Raw genomic sequence first — 21,922 nt, forward strand, 5'->3', positions numbered from 1 at the left:
CTGCCCCTAACTGCCATTGTACAGCCTGTGTTTATAAATGAGTTAGGAGCTGATTGGCTGAAACTGTATCTCTCTCCAGTGCTTAGTAAATAGACCTTGTTGTCTGAGCAGAGCTGGCACTTCTCTCTCTCCCTGTGACAATGACATTATATGGGTACACCACCCCTACAAGTGTGGGCAGCCAATGCGAGACCAGGGGCATCAAATGGGCAAACAGACTCCGTCACTGCGGAGGACTAGAACGTGTGTAACGGATACACTGCGGCTGTGTGTGTGTGTGCGTGCGCCCTGCACTCGGTGACACAGCGAGGAGGGGACACAACTCGCCCTTTGTCAGTTGGGGAGGGGGGCTCACTCTGCTTAATCAACGCCAGGGTCCAAAAAAACACACCAGAGGCCTGTGTAATGATTGACAGCATTAACCCCGTGACTGCTGTGCCACTCTAGAACCAGGCAGCCAGACCCTGCATGCAGCGATCTGTGAGTGTGGTGGGGAATGCAGTAATCCCAGCTCAGCAGTGACAGGGCTGCCGTGGGGACCGCCTGTAATCTGATTATCACCGAATAGATCACGCCACAGCGCCATCATGGCACGACGCGGCACAGGGATCTCGCTGGTCCTAATGACCGTGCTACTTACCTTCCTGAATCCAACAGGTGAGTCGTCCTCGATCGTACTGCGCGGTCGCAGCGAGATCACAGAGTGTGGGCAGCTTGTCCAGGGATCTAGTGTCACAAGCGCAGTGGGGCAGCGGTGCCCAGATATTTCTGCTGTTTGGCACAATAAGATGGAAGCGCATGCCCAGATTTCCAATGGCAAAGATTGGGGTCGCGGGGTAAGTGTGGGTCATTGGGTCGATAAAACGAGGGTCGACATACATTGGGTGGACCACTGAAAGTCGGCAGGCCTTAGGTTGACACAGGGTCATTAGGTGAACATTGGGAAGGTCGACAGTCAATAGGCCGACATGGGGTTTTCACTTGTTTCTGTCCCTAATATTGACACCGTGGACCATGGACACAGGCTGGTATAATGTGCGCGATGGGACACAGGCTGGTATAATGTGCGCGATGGGACACAGGCTGGTATAATGTGTGTGATGGGGCACAGGCTGGTATAATGTGTGTGATGGGGCACAGGCTGGTATAATGTGTGTGATGGGGCACAGGCTGGTATAATGTGTGTGATGGGGCACAGGCTGGTATAATGTGTGCGATGGGACACAGGCTGGTATAATGTGTGTGATGGGACACATGCTGGTATGATGTGCGCGATGGGACACAGGCTGGTATAATGTGCGTGATGGGACACAGGCTAGTATGATGTGCACGATGGGACACAGGCTGGTATAATGTGTGTGATAAGGACACAGGCTGGTATAATGTGCGCGATGGGGCACAGGCTGGTATAATATATGTGATAAGGGCACAGGCTGGTATAATGTGCGTGATGGGACACAGGCTGGTATAATGTGTGTGATGGGACACAGGCTGGTATAATGTGTGTGATGGGACACAGGCTAGTATGATGTGCACGATGGGACACAGGCTGGTATAATGTGCGCGATGGGACACAGGCTGGTATAATGTGTGTGATGGGACACAGGCTGGTATAATGTGCGTGATGGGACACAGGCTGGTATAATTTGTGTGATGGGACACAGGCTAGTATGATGTGCACGATGGGACACAGGCTGGTATAATGTGCGCGATGGGACACAGGCTGGTATAATGTGTGTGATGGGACACAGGCTGGTATAATGTGCGTGATGGGACACAGGCTGGTATGATGTGCGTGATGGGACACAGGCTGGTATAATGTGTGTGATGGGACACAGGCTAGTATGATGTGCACGATGGGACACAGGCTGGTATAATGTGCGCGATGGGACACAGGCTGGTATGATGTGCGTGATGGGACACAGGCTGGTATAATGTGTGTGATGGGACACAGGCTGGTATAATGTGTGTGATGGGACACAGGCTGGTATAATTTGTGTGATGGGACACAGGCTGGTATAATGTGTGTGATGGGACACAGGCTGGTATAATGTGTGTGATGGGACACAGGCTAGTATGATGTGCACGATGGGACACAGGCTGGTATAATGTGCGCGATGGGACACAGGCTGGTATAATGTGTGTGATGGGACACAGGCTGGTATAATGTGTGTGATGGGACACAGGCTGGTATAATGTGCGCGATGGGACACAGGCTGGTATGATGTGCGCGATGGGACACAGGCTGGTATAATGTGCGTGATGGGACACAGGCTAGTATGATGTGCACGATGGGACACAGGCTGGTATAATGTGTGTGATAAGGACACAGGCTGGTATAATGTGCGCGATGGGACACAGGCTAGTATGATGTGCACGATGGGACACAGGCTGGTATAATGTGTGTGATAAGGACACAGGCTGGTATAATGTGCGCGATGGGGCACAGGCTGGTATAATATATGTGATAAGGGCACAGGCTGGTATAATGTGCGTGATGGGACACAGGCTGGTATAATGTGTGTGATGGGACACAGGCTGGTATAATGTGTGTGATGGGACACAGGCTAGTATGATGTGCACGATGGGACACAGGCTGGTATAATGTGCGCGATGGGACACAGGCTGGTATAATGTGTGTGATGGGACACAGGCTGGTATAATGTGCGTGATGGGACACAGGCTGGTATGATGTGCGTGATGGGACACAGGCTGGTATAATGTGTGTGATGGGACACAGGCTGGTATAATGTGTGTGATGGGACACAGGCTGGTATGATGTGCACGATGGGACACAGGCTGGTATAATGTGCGCGATGGGACACAGGCTGGTATAATGTGTGTGATGGGACACAGGCTGGTATAATGTGTGTGATGGGACACAGGCTAGTATAATGTGCGTGATGGGACACAGGCTGGTATAATGTGCGCGATGGGACACAGGCTGGTATGATGTGCGCGATGGGACACAGGCTGGTATAATGTGCGTGATGGGACACAGGCTGGTATGATGTGCGCGATGGGACACAGGCTGGTATAATGTGCGCGATGGGACACAGGCTGGTATGATGTGCGTGATGGGACACAGGCTGGTATAATGTGCGCAATGGGACACAGGCTGGTATAATGTGCGTGATGGGACACAGGCTGGTATGATGTGCGCGATGGGACACAGGCTGGTATGATGTGTGTGATGGGGCACAGGCTGGTATAATGTGCGCGATGGGACACAGGCTGGTATGATGTGCGCGATGGGACACAGGCTGGTATAATGTGTGTGATGGGGCACAGGCTGGTATAATGTGCGCGATGGGACACAGGCTGGTATAATGTGTGTGATGGGGCACAGGCTGGTATAATGTGTGTGATGGGACACAGGCTGGTATAATGTGAGCGATGGGACACAGACTGGTATAATGTGTGTGATGGGACACAGGCTGGTATGATGTGCGCGATGGGGCACAGGCTGGTATGATGTGCGTGATGGGACACAGGCTGGTATGATGTGCGCGATGGGACACAGGCTGGTATGATGTGCGTGATGGGACACAGGCTGGTATGATGTGCGCGATGGGACACAGGCTGGTATGATGTGCGCGATGGGACACAGGCTGGTACAATGTGAGTGATGGGACACAGGCTGGTATAATGTGCGCGATGGGACACAGGCTGGTATGATGTGCGCGATGGGACACAGGCTGGTATGATGTGCGTGATGGGACACAGGCTGGTATGATGTGCGCGATGGGACACAGGCTGGTATAATGTGAGTGATGGGACACAGGCTGGTATAATGTGCGCGATGGGACACAGGCTGGTATAATGTGAGTGATGGGACACAGGCTGGTATAATGTGCGCGATGGGACACAGGCTGGTATGATGTGCGCGATGGGACACAGGCTGCTGTGATGTGCATGATGGGACACAGGCTGGTATAATATGCATGATGGGGGCACAGTCTGGTATGATGTGCATGATGAGGGCACAGGCTGGTGTGATGGGGCACAGTCTGGTATAATGTGAGTGATGGGACACAGGCTGGTATAATGTGCGCGATGGGACACAGGCTGGTATAATGTGAGTGATGGGACACAGGCTGGTATAATGTGCGCGATGGGACACAGGCTGGTATGATGTGCGCGATGGGACACAGGCTGCTGTGATGTGCATGATGGGACACAGGCTGGTATAATATGCATGATGGGGGCACAGTCTGGTATGATGTGCATGATGAGGGCACAGGCTGGTGTGATGGGGCACAGTCTGGTATGATGTGTGTGATGGGGCACAGGCGTATGATGTGTGAGATGGGAGCAGATGATCTGTCACCTGTGTATTTGCAGCACACTCGTTGCCGCTGGTCATCGTTGTAGGTCCCTGAGATAGCAGGCCCATCCATACCCAGCACCTCTCCTGTGCCCAGGTAGTTGGACCTCTTCTGTGCCCAGGTAGTCGGACCTCTCCTATGCCCAGGTAGTAGCCTAGGACCTTTCCTGTTCCCAGGTAGTAGGACCTCTTCTGTGCCCAGGTAGTAGGACCTCTTCTGTGCCCAGGTAGTAGGACCTCTCCTGTGCCCATGTAGTTGGATCTCTCCTGTGCCCAGGTAGTAGGACCTCTCCTGTGCCCAGGTAGTAGAATCACTCCTGTGCCCAGGTAGTAAAATCACTCCTGTGCCCAGGTAGTAAAATCACTCCTGTGCCCAGGTAGTAGAATCTCTCCTGTGCCCAGGTAGTAGAATCTCTCCTGTGCCCAGGTAGTTGGACCTTTCCTGTGCCCAGGTAGTAGGACCTCTCCTGTGCCCAGGTAGTAGGACCTCTCCAATGCCCAGGTAGTAGGACCTCTCCAGTGCCCAGGTAGTAGGACCTCTCCTGTGCCCAGGTAGTCTGACCTCTCCAGTGCCCAGGTAGTCTGACCTCTCCAGTGCCCAGGTAGTAGGACCTCTCCAGTGCCCAGGTAGTAGGACCTCTCCAGTGCCTAGGCAGTCGGACCTCTCCAGTTCCCATATAGTCGGACCACTCCAGTGCCCAGGTAGTCGGACCTCTCCAGTGCCGAGGTAGTAGGACCTCTCCAGTTCCCATATAGTCGGACCACTCCTGTGCCCAGGTAGTCGGACCTCTCCAGTGCCCAGGTAGTAGGACCTCTCCAGTTCCCATATAGTCGGACCAGTCCAGTGCCCAGGTATTCGGACCTCTCCAGTGCCCAGGTAGTAGGACCTCTCCAGTGCCTAGGTAGTAGGACCTCTCCAGTTCCCATATAGTCGGACCAGTCCAGTGCCCAGGTAGTCGGACCTCTCCAGTGCCCAGGTAGTAGGACCTCTCCAGTTCCCATATAGTCGGACCAGTCCAGTGCCCAGGTAGTCGGACCTCTCCAGTGCCCAGGTAGTAGGACCTCTCCAGTTCCCATATAGTCGGACCTCTCCAGTGCCCAGGTAGTCGGACCTCTCCAGTGCCCAGGTAGTCGGACCTCTCCAGTGCCCAGGTAGTAGGACCTCTCCAGTGCCCAGGTAGTTGGACCTCTCCAGTGCCTAGGCAGTCGGACCTCTCCAGTTCCCATATAGTCGGACCACTCCAGTGCCCAGGTAGTTGGACCTCTCCAGTGCCTAGGCAGTCGGACCTCTCCAGTTCCCATATAGTCGGACCACTCCAGTGCCTAATGATCTTTCTCTTCACAGTAATTGGAGAACTTGATTCAACCGACAAATGCGCCAGCTTCCAGACATCAGGATTTTTCCGGAATAACGACCTCCATGTGCAGTTCTTGCTATATACACCCAGCAATCCCACCTGCGGCCAATTCATCAAGCCCAACAACATCCAGAATTCAACATTCAATGCAACTTTGGGCACCAAGATCATCATCCACGGCTTCAGGTCAGACGACCAGTATACATTGTACATCGAACCACAATACTGGGCCGTGCCCTTGTACACTTTATATACTGTGCTTGTAGATCGGAGTAGGGGGTCTTCCAGGACCCGAAGTCTCCATAACAGAATAGACCCCTTATTCTTGTTTTCCTCTTCTCCTAGGGTTTTGGGTACAAAGCCATCCTGGGTGGACAACATGGTGGAAACTCTGCTCGGCGCCGGGTCTGTTAACGTGGTGGTGGTGGACTGGGTTTACGGTTCTACAGCTCTGTATACCCAAGCTGTGGAGAACGTGCCGAAACTCGGACTGGAGATTGTCGCACTTATAACTGGTTTTCTGGTAACCGGACCCTTCTGCTTCCCAACACTATCGACCTGCCCCCCTCTGTATGTCCCTCGCCTCTTTATACATTATGTGGATGTGGCAATTTCCTGGTGTGGTTTCCCCAGATTAAAATGTTCTGTCTGATTACCGTCCCCACTCTGCGCGTTTCACCACCCTTCTGTCTCGCTCTTCCTCCATCTCTTCATCCTCTGATGGTCCCGTTGTGGTGTATTTGTAGGAACTGGGGACTACCACAGAATCTCTCCACCTGATCGGGGCCTCACTGGGGGCACACGTGGCTGGTCACGTAGGACATTTATTCGGTGGCCGCATCGGAAGGATCACCGGTAAGTTGTGCGGATGCAGCAGGGAAGACAGTGGGCGGAGCTACTTACCGCTTGAGGTCGTTCGGATTAGAATAAGGTAGTTAATCATACTTCTGCGGATCACGCAAACACAACGCTTTTATGCGCAATTCTAAATGGAGTATTTATGTATGTAAGTGTAAGATAATATATGATGGATGTGTTATATAATATTGTTTATAAAACTTCTTAAAGCATTTTCAGCAGCAAATAGCAATGTAATTATCTGTCACGGATCCCTCCCAGCATGCCCCACTCCGCATCACAATGGACAGCGCTTATCACTAGAGCTGTCCTTTGTGTTACTAATCGCATATGTTAGCGCATATGCGATTATTATGGGTGCGGTTGCCGGATGTAAGAGCATCCCGCCCAAGGTTCTATTGCTTGTCCTGAACTATTCTGCCCTCAGATACCCCGACCACTAGGGGTGCTGTTCTACTGGTGCAGGTGGTAACCAGTGTCTCCATTTTGCCCATCTCTTAGGACTGGATCCCGCTGGCTACAAGTTCACAAAGAGCACCCCTGTGGAGAGGCTGGACCCGGCAGACGCTGAGTTTGTGGAGGCCATACACACGGACACGGACAGTACGTTCCGCTCACTTACCCTGGTACCGTATAATGATGGCAGATCGTAAACCATGGGCCCACCCATACTAACATGGCTTCCGTATATACAGAGGCACAACGCACACAAGGGTTGTACAGTATACGGCAGTGCCATCAGTGCAAACGCCGGGACGTGCTGCAGCCACAGGTATGGTGGGGATATTCCTTACATTGTTCTTATCTCTCTCTCGCAGACTTTGGCATCCGTATCGCGGTGGGACACGTAGATTACTTCATTAATGGCGGCAGAGACCAGCCGGGCTGTGTGACGTCCCTCCGGAACTGTGAGTGTCATTACCATTATAGAGATGGCAGGAGCGTGTAAGGTGGTCCCAGCAGCGCCCCTCACACATGTCTGTCACTATGTAATCACACCGGGAAACTTACCGCCACGGACCTACTATGGTCCTTCCTGGGACCAGTAGTGCTATTTCTATGTGGTATTGGACTATGCGAATCTCAGGCACACATATAGAAGGAGGCCACGTGTGGCTGGTAACAGCGAGGATGGTGTCACGTGTGGCTGGTAACAGCGAGGATGGTGTCACGTGTGGCTGGTAACAGCGAGGATGGTGTCAGGCGTGGCTGGTTACAGCGAGGGTGGTGTCAGGCGTGGCTGGTTACAGCGAGGGTGGTGTCAGGCGTGGCTGGTTACAGCGAGGGTGGTGTCAGGCGTGGCTGGTTACAGCGAGGGTGGTGTCAGGCGTGGCTGGTTACAGCGAGGGTGGTGTCAGGCGTGGCTGGTTACAGCAAGGGTGGTGTCAGGCGTGGCTGGTTACAGCGATGATGGTGTCACATGTGGCTGGTTACAGCGAGGGTGGTGTCAGGCGTGGCTGGTTACAGCGAGGGTGGTGTCAGGCGTGGCTGGTTACAGCGAGGGTGGTGTCAGGCGTGGCTGGTTACAGCGAGGGTGGTGTCAGGCGTGGCTGGTTACAGCGAGGGTGGTGTCAGGCGTGGCTGGTTACAGCGAGGGTGGTGTCAGGCGTGGCTGGTTACAGCGAGGGTGGTGTCAGGCGTGGCTGGTTACAGCGAGGGTGGTGTCAGGCGTGGCTGGTTACAGCGAGGGTGGTGTCAGGCGTGGCTGGTTACAGCGAGGGTGGTGTCAGGCGTGGCTGGTTGCAGCGATGATGGTGTCACGTGTGGCTGGTTACAGCGAGGTGGGATGTGTGCACATTAACCACGTTATTACCTTCTGCAGTTTATGGATACGTGATCTGTGACCACATGAGATCCATTGCTGTGTACATCAACGCCGTACAGGGAATCTGCCAGTTCATCGGTTTTCCTTGCGCCAACTACCAGATGTTCCGGGCGGGTCAGTGCGTGGACTGTGGGAGCTCCCAGGCATCATTCTGCCCACGTATAGGTACCACAGTCTTCTTTATACTAATGTATACTTAACATTGAAAGTCCTGATTCTTTGCCATACGTGGCTTATTGTAATGTTACCAAGGCTCTATTCTTAAAACGTGGCACCTCACCGCGTGTAACAGCGGCGCATACTACATCAACATTTAGCACTGGAGAGTCATCTTAGTGGTGTTATTGTGCTGGCGTGACTCAGTAGAGTAGTGCACACATGTGACTATAGTGTTAGTGCACATGCATAAATCTATAGTGTTAGTGCACATGTGTGACTCAGCAGTGTTAGTGCACATGTGTGACTCAGTAGTGTTAATGCACATGTGTGACTCAGCAGTGTTCATGCACGTGTGTGACTCAGTAGTTAGTGCACGTGTGTGACTCAGTAGTGTTAGTGCACATGTGTGACTCAGTAGTGTTAGGGCACACGTGTGACTCAGTAGTGTTAGGGCACACGTGTGACTCAGTAGTGTTAGGGCACACGTGTGACTCAGTAGTGTTAGGGCACACGTGTGACTCAGTAGTGTTTGTGTACACGTGTGACTCAGTAGTGTTAGGGCACACGTGTGACTCAGTAGTGTTAGGGCACACGTGTGACTCAGTAGTGTTAGGGCACACGTGTGACTCAGTAGTGTTAGGGCACACGTGTGACTCAGTAGTGTTAGGGCACACGTGTGACTCAGTAGTGTTCGCGCACACGTGTGACTCAGTAGTGTTCCCGCACACGTGTGACTCAGTAGTGTTCGCGCACAGGTGTGACTCAGTAGTGTTAGTGCACATGTGTGACTCAGTAGTGTAAGGGCACACGTGTGACTCAGTAGTGTTTGTGTAAATGTGTGACTCAGTAGTGTTTGTGTACATGTGTGACTCAGTAGTGTTAGGGCACACGTGTGACTCAGTAGTGTTAGGGCACACGTGTGACTCAGTAGTGTTAGGGCACACATGTGACTCAGTAGTGTTAGGGCACACGTGTGACTCAGTAGTGTTAGGGCACACGTGTGACTCAGTAGTGTTAGGGCACACGTGTGACTCAGTAGTGTTAGGGCACACGTGTGACTCAGTAGTGTTAGGGCACACGTGTGACTCAGTAGTGTTAGTGCGCACATGTGACTCAGTAGTGTTAGTGCGCACGTGTGACTCAGTAGTGTTAGTGCGCACGTGTGACTCAGTAGTGTTAGTGCACACGTGTGACTCAGTAGTGTTCGCGCACACGTGTGACTCAGTAGTGTTCGCGCACATGTGTGACTCAGTAGTGTTCGCGCACACGTGTGACTCAGTAGTGTTCACACATGTGTGACTTGGTAGTGTTAGTGCACACGTGTGAGTCGGTAGTGTTAATGCACACGTGTGAGTCGGTAGTGTTAGGTCACGCGTGTGACTCGGCAGTGTTGGCGCACACGTGTGACTCGGCAGTGTTGGCGCACGCGTGTGACTCGGCAGTGTTGGCGCACGCGTGTGACTCGGCAGTGTTGGCGCACGCGTGTGACTCTGCAGTGTTGGCGCACGCGTGTGACTCTGCAGTGTTGGCGCACACGTGTGACTCAGTAGTGTTCACACATGTGTGACTCAGTAGTGTTAGTGCACATGTGTGAGTCGGTAGTGTTAGTGCACACGTGTGAGTCGGTAGTGTTAGGTCACGCGTGTGACTCGGCAGTGTTGGCGCACGCGCGTGACTCGGCAGTGTTGGCGCACGCGCGTGACTCGGCAGTGTTGGCGCACGCGCGTGACTCGGCAGTGTTGGCGCACGCGCGTGACTCGGCAGTGTTGGCGCACGCGCGTGACTCGGCAGTGTTGGCGCACGCGCGTGACTCGGCAGTGTTGGCGCACGCGCGTGACTCGGCAGTGTTGGCGCACGCGCGTGACTCGGCAGTGTTGGCGCACGCGCGTGACTCGGCAGTGTTGGCGCACGCGCGTGACTCGGCCGTGTTGGCGCACGCGCGTGACTCGGCAGTGTTGGCGCACGCGCGTGACTCGGCAGTGTTGGCGCACGCGCGTGACACGGCAGTGTTGGCGCACGCGTGTGACTCGGCAGTGTTGGCGCACGCGTGTGGCACGGCAGTGTTGGCGCACGCGTGTGACTCGGCAGTGTTGGCGCACGCGTGTGACTCGGCAGTGTTGGCGCACGCGTGTGACTCGGCAGTGCTGGTGCACAGGTGTGACTCGGTAGTGCTGGTGCACAGGTGTGACTCGGTAGTGCTGGTGCACAGGTGTGACTCGGTAGTGCTGGTGCACAGGTGTGACTCGGTAGTGCTGGTGCACAGGTGTGACTCGGTAGTGCTGGTGCACAGGTGTGACTCGGTAGTGCTGGTGCACAGGTGTGACTCGGTAGTGCTGGTGCACAGGTGTGATTCGGTAGTGCTGGTGCACAGGTGTGACTCGGTAGTGCTGGTGCACAGGTGTGACTCAGTAGTGTTAGTGCACATGCATGAGCTCTGGTTGCTCCCTGTTAAAGGTGCGGCCATGCACCTATGCAGCCGTAGGGCTTATGATGCACATGCTACATGCTGGTCATACGTGTGCGCACTAAGTATTGAAGTATTTCTGTTTAATCTGCACATAACTGTGACGCAGTTTGGATTTCCCTAAACGTTCCGTCTGTTTCTTCTCCTGTCTGTGGATTTGCTGTGTGCGTGTCTGGGGCAGGAGTGAAGAGAACGCCGATTAGTACAGGGGGAGACATTGTACTCCCCAAGTACACTCCTGCGATGGAGAACATCACCGACTACGAGGCGGAATATTTCACCAATGCGACCGACCAAATGGCGGCAGATGGCCCCCAGGAAGCGCAGTATTTCATACTGACCACGAAAATGGAGCCGTACTGTGGTGAGTGCAGGTCTGGCCATCAGTATGGTGATATATGTACTTAGACCTGGAGAGAGATAAAGTACCAGCCAATCAGCTTCTGGTGCAGCCTGTAACGTGGCAGCTAGGAGCGAGGTTGTCCACATATACTACTGAGGTCCATCTAATATAACATATGGCCCCGCACCCTGCTCCTAGAGTGTTTGTGTGACATCGCCAATAGCAACGCTCAGATGGCATTGTGATCAGGCTTTGTATAAGACCGTATAACTTTGTATTACAGCTCACCACATCTTGCTGGAGTTCACACTGGCCGCGGTGAGGGACAACAGCGTCACCATTGAGATACAGCTGCATAGTACAGAATCCGGCATCACCAAATCCAAGATTACAGTGTGAGGGTTCCGTCACCATTGCCAGCCGCCACCTCTCTGTGTGTCTGGTCTTATAACAGGGGGTATCAAGCATTCTAAACACACCAGGTGGAGACGTTCTCCATAGAAGCAACTAGATAGTTGCTATCAGGTTATAAAAGTACTTGAAAAAGGAGATCTGGCTCTCTTCCTCCTACTAGCCCTGTGATCAGATCTCTTTCTCCTACTAGCCCTGTAATCAGATTTCTTCCTCCTACTAGCCCTGTGATCAGATCTCTTCCTCCTACTAGCCCTGTGATCACATCTCTTCCTCCTACTAGCCCTGTGATCACATCTCTTCCTCCTACTAGCCCTGTAATAAGATTTCTTCCTCCTACTAGCCCTGTGATCAGATCTCTTTCTCCTACTAGCCCTGTAATCAGATTTCTTCCTCCTACTAGCCCTGTGATCAGATCTCTTCCTCCTACTAGCCCTGTGATCACATCTCTTCCTCCTACTAGCCCTGTGATCACATCTCTTCCTCCTACTAGCCCTGTGATCACATCTCTTCCTCCTACTAGCCCTGTAATCAGATTTCTTCCTCCTACTAGCCCTGTGATCAGATCTCTTCCTCCTACTAGCCCTGTAATCAGATTTCTTCCTCCTACTAGCCCTGTGATCAGATCTCTTCCTCCTACTAGCCCTGTGATCACATCTCTTCCTCCTACTAGCCCTGTGATCACATCTCTTCCTCCTACTAGCCCTGTGATCACATATCTTCCTCCTACTAGCCCTGTAATAAGATTTCTTCCTCCTACTAGCCCTGTGATCAGATCTCTTCCTTCTACTAGCCCTGTGATTAGATCTCTTCCTCCTACTAGCCCTGTGATCACATCTCTTCCTCCTACTAGCCCTGTGATCACATCTCTTCCTCCTACTAGCCCTGTGATCACATCTCTTCCTCCTACTAGCCCTGTGATCACATCTCTTCCTCCTACTAGCCCTGTGATCACATCTCTTTCTTGTACTAGCCCTGTGATCCCATCTCTTTCTCCTACTAGCCATGTGATCAGATCTCTTTCTCCTACTAGCCCTGTGATCACATCTTTCTCCCACTAGCCCTGTGATCAGATCTCTTCCTCCTACTAGCCCTGTGATCAGATCTTTCTCCTACTAGCCCTGTGATCAGATCTCTTCCTCCTACTAGCCCTGTGATCAGATCTCTTCCTCCTACTAGCCCTGTGATCAGATCTCTTCCTCCTACTAGCCCTGTAATCAGATCTCTTTCTCCTACTAGCCCTGTGATCAGTTCTCTTTCCCCAACCAGCATTGTGATCACATCTCTTTATCCTATTAGCCCTGTGATCACATCTTTTAATCCTATTAGCCATGTGATCAGATCTTTCTCCAACTAGCCCTGCTCTCTCCTCTGTCTCCTACTGTCTCTGCTCTCTCCTCTGTCTCCTACAGGCCCTGCTCTCTCCTTCGTCTCCCCCTAGCCCCGCTCTCTCTTCCGTCTCCTCCTAGCCCCTCTCTCTCCTCCGTCTCCCCCTGGCCCCGCTCTCTCCTCCGTCTCCCCCCCCCCGGCCCCGCTCTCTCCTCCGTCTCCCCCCCGGCCCCGCTCTCTCCTCCGTCTCCCCCCCCGGCCCGCTCTCTCCTCCGTCTCCCCCCCGGCCCCGCTCTCTCCTCCGTCTCCCCCCCGGCCCCGCTCTCTCCTCCGTCTCTCCCCCGGCCCCGCTCTCTCCTCCGCCTCTCCCCCGGCCCCGCTCTCTCCTCCGTCTCCACCCGGCCCCGCTCTCTCCTCCGTCTCCCCCGGCCCCGCTCTCTCCTCCGTCTCCCCCCGGCCTCGCTCTCTCCTCAGTCTTCCCCTAGCCCAGCTCTCTCCTCCGTCTCCCCCCGGCCCCGCTCTCCTCAGTCTTCCCCTAGCCACTCTCTCTCCTCCGTCTCCCCCTAGCCCAGCTCTCTCCTCCGGCTTCCCCTAGCCGCTCTCTTTTCCGTTTCCCCCCGGCCCCGCTCTCTCCTCAGTCTTCCCCTTGCCACTCTCTCTCCTCAGTCTCCCCCTGGCCCCGCTCTCTCCTCCGTCTCCCCCCCGGCCCCGCTCTCTCCTCCGTCTCCCCCCCGGCCCCGCTCTCTTCTCCGTCTCCCCCCGGCCCCGCTCTCTCCTCCGTCTCCCCCCGGCCCCGCTCTCTCCTCCGTCTCCCCCCGGCCCCGCTCTCTCCTCCGTCTCCCCCCGGCCCCGCTCTCTCCTCCGTCTCCCCCCGGCCCCGCTCTCTCCTCCGTCTCCCCCCGGCCCCGCTCTCTCCTCCGTCTCCCCCCGGCCCCGCTCTCTCCTCCGTCTCCCCCCGGCCCCACTCTCTCCTCCGTCTCCCCCCGGCCCCGCTCTCTCCTCCGTCTCCCTCCGGCCTCGCTCTCTCCTCAGTCTTCCCCTAGCCCAGCTCTCTCCTCCGTCTCCCCCCGGCCCCGCTCTCCTCAGTCTTCCCCTAGCCACTCTCTCTCCTCCGTCTCCCCCTAGCCCAGCTCTCTCCTCCGGCTTCCCCTAGCCGCTCTCTTTTCCGTTTCCCCCCGGCCCCGCTCTCTCCTCAGTCTTCCCCTTGCCACTCTCTCTCCTCAGTCTCCCCCTGGCCCCGCTCTCTCCTCCGTCTCCCCCCCGGCCCCGCTCTCTCCTCCGTCTCCCCCCCGGCCCCGCTCTCTCCTCCGTCTCCCCCCCGGCCCCGCTCTCTCCTCCGTCTCCCCCCCCGGCCCCGCTCTCTTCTCCGTCTCCCCCCGGCCCCACTCTCTCCTCCGTCTCCCCCCGGCCCCGCTCTCTCCTCCGTCTCCCCCCGGCCCCGCTCTCTCCTCCGTCTCCCCCCGGCCCCGCTCTCTCCTCCGTCTCCCCCCGGCCCCGCTCTCTCCTCCGTCTCCCCCCCGCTCTCTCCTCCGTCTCCCCCTAGCCACTCTCTCTCCTCCGTCTCCCCCTAGCCCAGCTCTCTCCTCCGTCTCCCCCTAGCCCAGTTCTCTCCTCCGTCTCCCCCTAGCCACTCTCTCTCCTCCGTCTCCCCCTAGCCATGCACTCTCCTCCGTCTCCCCCTAGCCGCTCTCTCTCCTCCGTCTCCCCCTAGCCCTGCACTCTCCTCCGTCTTCCCCTAGCCGCTCTTTTCCGTCTCCCCCCGGCCCCGCTCTCTCCTCAGTCTTCCCCTTGCCACTCTCTCTCCTCAGTCTCCCCCTGGCCCCGCTCTCTCCTCCGTCTCTCCCCCGGCCCGCTCTCTCCTCCGTCTCCCCCCCGGCCCCGCTCTCTTCTCCGTCTCCCCCCCGGCCCCGCTCTCTTCTCCGTCTTCCCCCGGCCCCGCTCTCTCCTCCATCTCCCCCCGGCCCCGCTCTCTCCTCCGTCTCCCCCCGGCCCCGCTCTCTCCTCCGTCTCCCCCCGGCCCCGATCTCTCCTCCGTCTCCCCCCGGCCCCGCTCTCTCCTCAGTCTCCCCCCGGCCCCGCTCTCTCCTCCGTCTCCCCCCGGCCCCGCTCTCTCCTCCGTCTCCCCCCGGCCCCGCTCTCTCCTCCGTCTCCCCCGGCCCCGCTCTCTCCTCCGTCTCCCCCCGGCCCCGCTCTCTCCTCTATCTCCCCCCGGCCCCGCTCTCTCCTCTGTCTCCCCCCGGCCCCGCTCTCTCCTCTGTCTCCCCCCGGCCCCGCTCTCTCCTCTGTCTCCCCCCGGCCCCGCTCTCTCCTCCGTCTCCCCCCGGCCCGCTCTCTCCTCCGTCTCCCCCCGGCCCGCTCTCTTCTCCGTCTCCCCCTAGCCACTCTCTCTCCTCCGTCTCCCCCTAGCCCAGCTCTCTCCTCCGTCTCCCTAGCCCAGCTCTCTCCTCCGTCTCCCCCTAGCCACTCTCTCTCCTCCGTCTCCCCCTAGCCCAGCTCTCTCCTCCGTCTTCACCCCCGGCCCCGCTCTCTCCTCCGTCTTCACCCCCGGCCCCGCTCTCTCCTCCGTCTCCCCCCCGCTCTCTCCTCCGTCTCCCCCTAGCCACTCTCTCTCCTCCGTCTCCCCCTAGCCCAGCTCTCTCCTCCGTCTCCCCCTAGCCCAGCTCTCTCCTCCGTCTCCCCCTAGCCACTCTCTCTCCTCCGTCTCCCCCTAGCCATGCACTCTCCTCCGTCTCCCCCTAGCCGCTCTCTCTCCTCCGTCTCCCCCTAGCCCTGCACTCTCCTCCGTCTTCCCCTAGCCGCTCTTTTCCGTCTCCCCCCGGCCCCGCTCTCTCCTCAGTCTTCCCCTTGCCACTCTCTCTCCTCAGTCTCCCCCTGGCCCCGCTCTCTCCTCCGTCTCCCCCCCGGCCCGCTCTCTCCTCCGTCTCCCCCCCGGCCCCGCTCTCTTCTCCGTCTTCCCCCGGCCCCGCTCTCTCCTCCGTCTCCCCCCGGCCCCGCTCTCTCCTCCGTCTCCCCCCGGCCCCGCTCTCTCCTCCGTCTCCCCCCGACCCCGCTCTCTCCTCCGTCTCCCCCCGGCCCCGCTCTCTCCTCTTTCTCCCCCCGGCCCCGCTCTCTCCTCCGTCTCCCCCCGGCCCCGCTCTCTCCTCCGTCTCCCCCCGGCCCCGCTCTCTCCTCTGTCTCCCCCCGGCCCCGCTCTCTCCTCTGTCTCCCCCCGGCCCCGCTCTCTCCTCTGTCTCCCCCCGGCCCCGCTCTCTACTCTGTCTCCCCCCGGCCCCGCTCTCTCCTCCGTCTCCCCCTAGCCCAGCTCTCTCCTCCGTCTCCCCCTGGCCCCGCTCTCTCCTCAGTCTTCCCCTTGCCACTCTCTCTCCTCCGTCTCCCCCCGGCCCCGCTCTCTCCTCCGTCTCCCCCTAGCCCAGCTCTCTCCTCCGTCTCCCCCTAGCCCAGCTCTCTCCTCCGTCTCCCCCTAGCTCAGCTCTCTCCTCCGTCTCCCCCTAGCCCCCCTGTGAGCTGATGCATTCTGTGTTATTTCCCGCCCCCTGCAGTACAATGGCGCAGGTTTTGTTGTTTATCTTGTTATCATGTTACGCTGACACTCCTGTAATAACCGTCCTTTAACTGTTTTCCTTCCAGTCCCAAGCAGATGACGAGGGGCCGCAGTCTGGTTGCCCACGGGGACCCTTTGTGCCACATTGACTCTGTCACTGTTAAAGTATCCAGCACAATTTCCCGATTTTGGAGGAGAGCGCCAGAATTCAGCGGGACTCTTTGTGTAGGACAACTGCCCGTGGTCAGGTAGGAAGCCGTATGTGATATTATTGTGGTATATTAGGGGCTTATTCAGGGAACCACACAAAGTGGGTGCGACTGCGGCAATACTGCGTGATTTGCAGCTAATCACCGGACCAGCTAAATGTTGCACGCTGTGCTAAGCCAATCGCAGGATTACACGGAGTGGGATGTCACTGTGATGGGGCGGCGTACATCTGATCCTAGGGCTCTGTAATCAGCAGAGGAGCGATCAGGTCTGAATAGCCCCATAGTACACACACACCACCAGTGGAGAGTCAGCTGAACCCGGGGTCACTGTAAATGCAGCTCTGAATCAGGCCCAATGTGTCTGACATAATACATGTTAATAGTATAACACAGTATGATCATACTGGCATTGCCAGATAATCGGGGCAGAACAACAGCGAGTCCCTGATGCCCCTTTCACATTGCACTAATAACCCGGGTTATTGCCTGGTCCTCCTGGGTCGAGGTGCGCTGTGAAAGCACCAAACTGAATAACCCAAGTCCACCAACCCAGCAGTTCAACCCGGGTTATAAGAAGGGTTAAACCCAGGTCGCCCATTATACACAGAGGTGTAATTAGGGTCGGACTTAGCTGTTATTTGTGAGATTAGACAAGATACTGGTCTATATGGGTTCCGGGTGATAGGTAGGCAGTGCCCGGTGCTGCCCAGTACTACAGCGTGCCTGGTGCTGCCCCATACTACTGCGTGCCTGGTGCTGCCCCGTACTACTGCGTGCCCGGTGCTTCCCAGTACTACAGCATGCCCGGTGCTGCCCAGTACTACAGCATTCCCGGTGCTGCCCAGTACTACAGCGTGCCCGGTGCTGCCCAGTACTACAGTGTGCCCGGTGCTGCCCAGTACTATGCTGTGCCCGGTGCTGCCCCGTACTACTGCGTGCCCGGTGCTGCCCCGTACTACTGCGTGCCCGGTGCTGCCCCGTACTACTGCGTACCCGGTGCTGCCCAGTACTACAGTGTGCTCGGTGCTGCCCAGTACTATGCTGTGCCCGGTGCTGCCCAGTACTACAGTGTGCCCGGTGCTGCCCCGTACTACTGCGTACCCGGTGCTGCCCAGTACTACAGTGTGCTCGGTGCTGCCCAGTACTATGCTGTGCCCGGTGCTGCCCCGTACTACTGCGTACCCGGTGCTGCCCAGTACTATGCTCTGAGTCCTGATAGATCCCCCACTCCCATCCCCGATAACCTCGCCCATTTCTCCACTATCCAGCCCCATGGAATGCCATCTTCTCGTAGCCTGCTAAAGGAGCAGCCATTTTCTGTTAGCTGCACGCAGACACACCCACATACCAATAACCTACTCAGAGTACCCATAGGAAATCCACAGATACATAAAGAGAACATACAAACTCCACATAGACCCGGTCTCTGGTTGGAATCGTACTGACTGTTATTCCTTTGTGTCTCCCACAGACGTGATCTGATCTGTTTTCCTGATGTAGCGTTCTCTGATCACAGCAGCCAGAGCCTCAGGGTAGCGGACGTAAAGCAAGATGTCTGCCAATAGTCAAAGAAGTCTCTCGGTCAGCCAGAAGGGCTCGTATACGTCTCTCTGGGCCAAGAGATTATTATTATTATTCGTTATTTATATGGCGCCACAAGGGATCGGCAGCGCCCAACAGAGCACAGAAAAAAACCGTAACTTACAGGACAGAACATTGCTGGACACGGACCAGGGTTATACACATTGCTGCACCCAAGTAACCACTGTGTCAGTTACTGTCATACTGGGAACATTGTTTGGGGGCGTGGCCTAGTCAACCGCCGGCGTCTTCGGAGAGCTGCCCTGTCTGAGACCAGCCCGCACCTGGGTATCAGCCAACGAGCGGTGACAACAAAATGCCTGACATTGGACTAACACTGCAGCCACAGATCTCCGCTGAGGCAGCGCGCATCTCCCGGACCCAAGAAGTGATGGAAACAGGGGTCAGGATGCTAAGACACGCCCCCTCCTGTTAAACCACACACCCCTTTTCTGGTTGTAAGACATTGGGCAGTATTCAATGTGAAAAATTCGCCGTGCATGGCGAGAGATTTTTTCTCTCGCCATGCACTCGCCGTGTTCCGGAGGGCTCGCTGCCACTCCTGCTCGCTCTATTCAATGTGGTTAAGACTCGCCGCCACTCGCGGCGAGTCTTAACCCCTGCAGCGGACGAGCGTCCGTGGCAGGGAGCTGGCAGGGAGCCGTGGGACGGTGGCAGCCAGGGAGATTAAAGTCTCCCTGGCTGCCCCAGAACATATGTGGAGGGGAGGGGGCTCCCCGGGACCCAGGCAGCACAAGCTGCCCCCCCCTATAGCCAGCGGGGGACCCAGTATTCACTGCACCCGATCGTGCATATGTAATGATCGGATGCAGTGAATATATGAATATCTAATGAGCGGCTCCCGGCCCCCTGCTGGCTGCTCTGTGTAAAAAAAAAAAAAAAAATTAAAAAAATATATTTTTTTAAATTAAATATATATTCATGTGCTATAAGCACATGAATAAAAATAACATGCCCCTTCACAGAAAAAAAATCCTGATTTTTTTTTACACCAAAAAAAAAAAAAAAAAACTTTTAGTTTAAAAGTTCACATTCCAGGTCTCCATGAAAAGATGGAGAATTGCTACATGGAGAGACACGGCGAAAATCACTTAGAAAGACGGCGAATATTTCACATTGAATAGGGTTGCTCGCTTTTGGAGAGCAAAATGCTCCGTCCAAGGCGAAAAAAAGCACAAATTCGCCATAAAACAGGGCAAATTTTTCTCATTGAATACTGCCCAATGTCTTCATATATTCGATTAATATCACAAAGGACAGCTCTTGAGAAAAGAGCCGCCCTTTGCAAAGCTGCTGGGGGAGAGGGTCCCTGCGGGTCCCTCTCACCTTCATATGCCCAGGAGCCTCCTGCTGCAGGGAAACCTGGGCTCCTCCTCCCTGCACCCGGAAGGGGAAGTCCTGCTGCTAGGGAGGATGCGGCCTCTGGGTCCGGACAGCAGGGTGGCGATGTGGTAAGAGGCCCACAGGCTTCTATAGGGTAATGCCAGCAAAAATCTGGCCTTACACTAAACATGCGGCGTCCCGTGTTGATACATTTGAAAATGTGGTAAAAACCCAGAAACCGTGTTTTTTACCACAGTTTTTTTGTTACTTGTTTCCTAGCACGGCCACAATCTTGTGGATCGTGTACCTTTAAGTTAAGGTACACGATCCACACGATGGACCCGATTTCCTTTGAAATCAGGTCCATTTTGCCGGCAAAGGTACATTTTGGTACATTTTGCCGGCGATGCCCCCGATTTCCCCATAGGCTTCAATGTTAAAATATTTTTTAACATTGAAATCGTAAGGATCGCGTCGGTCTTGTGCCATTATAATGGCACAAGATGAGATGGACTTGATTAAGTCCATCTCACCTTTAAAAAAATGTGAAAAATGTGAAATGGGCCAATATGACCCATTTCACATTATAGATGTCCCCGTCGTCACTCCACAATAGACGCCAACCCGAAGCGTGGCGAGCGCAGCGCGCCCGCGAGGGGCGGCGGTGCGCGTCCTCCGACCTTTTCATTCCCCTACTATCCACGTCGGCGTGGAGTTGAGAATAAAATACTTCACAGGTATACACGTCCCCTCGCGGGGCTCGCTGCGCTCGCCACGCTTCGGGCTCGGTGGCTCGCTGCGCTCGCCACACTATTCTATTCTCAACTCCACGCCGACGTGGAAAGTAGGGGAATGAAAAGGTCGGAGGACGCGCACCGCCACCCCTCGCGTTCTCGCTGCGCTCGCCACGCTTCGGGTTGGCGTCTATCGTGGGGTGGGGTTTACGTCGTTAAATTTGGGGGTCTAGGGAATATTTTACATTGAATACAATGTAAAATCGGGTCCCAGGGACCCGATTTACATTTCATTCAATCAAAAAATCGGGTCGAAAATCGGGTCGGTCGCGTCGATCGCATCGCATGCGACCAAATCGCATGCGATGCGATCGACCCGATTTTTCCGACACGACCACCCCGATGTAAATCGGTGTGGCCGTGCTAGGAAACAAGTACCGTTTTTTTTTTAAATACATCCCGGCCTAAGAGACGTCACTGCCCTTTAGGTGGGTGGTGTCCAAACGTAAATCTAAATTGCAGTATAAAAATAAAGCAGCTGTGGGCTACATGCAAAAGCAGCCAGTATTTACCCTGCACAGAAACAATATACATGTATCTTTTGCCCTTTGCATAGCCACATGGTTTATTCCAGACACAAAATGACTGCTCTTTTATTTGCTGTATTTCCAAATCACCGTTACCTACAGTATGTGACATAATCCGGTGTGACATCACAGGTGCAGACCTTGCTATAAGAAGTCCTCCCTGAGCATGGGGCCACTGGAGCAGCTGTGGACAGTAGGAGCCAAGGGTGGGACCCCTACCTGTCCGGGACTCCAGACCCCCCTGGTGCCAGGCCTGAATGCAGCACATCCCCGGCCAGCCAGGAACCGGACTCCACATGCGTGTGTCCCCGCAGCACATTGCGCCGCTACACGATGTATGGTCGGTAGTGAGGGGCTGACGCCAGCACTGCGTCACAGCCCCTCCTCCCAGACCGCTGCTGCAGCCCACCTGGCAGGATCTCTCTAATACTAGATGACATTACAGGACATAAGGAGTAGTCGGGCAGCGCGCGCCATCGCTTGTGGCATCGTCTGATAGCCGATGATTATAGAGATTTTCTACTGTGTGATATTATGGGATGCGCTCATTAGGATGACAGTCAGAGGCCCATGCATAAAAAAAGGTTGGCATGGAAAACAGTCGACATGGTTTTTTTGTTCATACTTTACCATCCCAGTGGGCATAGAGGGAGCATATAACAGTGTGCCAAGCGCAGCGTGCCATGCCAGGGGCCGCGGTACACTTATACGGTGTCTATGACCGACATACACAACAAAAACGTCATGTCAATCCATTGACCATCTCGACCTAATTCATGTCGACCTTTTTCATGCGTAAATGTGTTGACGATCGACCTACTGCCCCATACCCAGGATTGTACCCGCTGG

At 55.5% G+C, this 21,922-nt stretch overlaps 1 protein-coding gene across 2 annotated transcripts; it reads left to right on the forward strand.

Moving 5' to 3' along the window:
- Positions 1–263: 263 nt before the first annotated feature.
- Positions 264–20,388, forward strand: PLA1A (phospholipase A1 member A). Of its 2 annotated transcripts, XM_083171490.1 has the most exons (11): positions 270–657; positions 5,673–5,871; positions 6,031–6,208; positions 6,432–6,540; positions 7,045–7,146; positions 7,362–7,451; positions 8,366–8,533; positions 11,173–11,355; positions 11,618–11,729; positions 16,702–16,863; positions 18,299–20,388. In XM_083171490.1, the coding sequence occupies exons 1-11, from the start codon at positions 588–590 to the stop codon at positions 18,390–18,392; spliced, it is 1,467 nt and encodes a 488-aa protein (XP_083027616.1). In that variant the 5' UTR covers positions 270–587; the 3' UTR covers positions 18,393–20,388. The 2 variants fall into 2 exon arrangements, 1 of the variants encoding a protein (XP_083027616.1); XR_014470225.1 differs by lacking the exon at positions 18,299–20,388 and having other exon boundaries at positions 264–657; positions 11,618–11,816; positions 16,702–16,833.
- Positions 20,389–21,922: the final 1,534 nt, after the last annotated feature.

Source organism: Crinia signifera, chromosome 2, assembly GCF_055691185.1.
Source record: "Crinia signifera chromosome 2, ASM5569118v1, whole genome shotgun sequence".
NCBI classification, from domain to species: Eukaryota; Metazoa; Chordata; class Amphibia; order Anura; family Myobatrachidae; genus Crinia; species Crinia signifera.

What these genes read in the sequence shown, in the direction of transcription:
- PLA1A (XM_083171490.1), top strand. Translation starts at nt 588, where the DNA reads ATGGCACGACGCGGCACAGGGATCTCGCTGGTCCTAATGACCGTGCTA. An exon ending in ATCATCATCCACGGCTTCAG is followed by an intron (nt 5,872 to 6,030) that starts GTCAGACGACCA and finishes CTCTTCTCCTAG; the next exon opens with GGTTTTGGGTACAAAGCCAT. An exon ending in CATACACACGGACACGGACA is followed by an intron (nt 7,147 to 7,361) that starts GTACGTTCCGCT and finishes TCTCTCTCGCAG; the next exon opens with ACTTTGGCATCCGTATCGCG.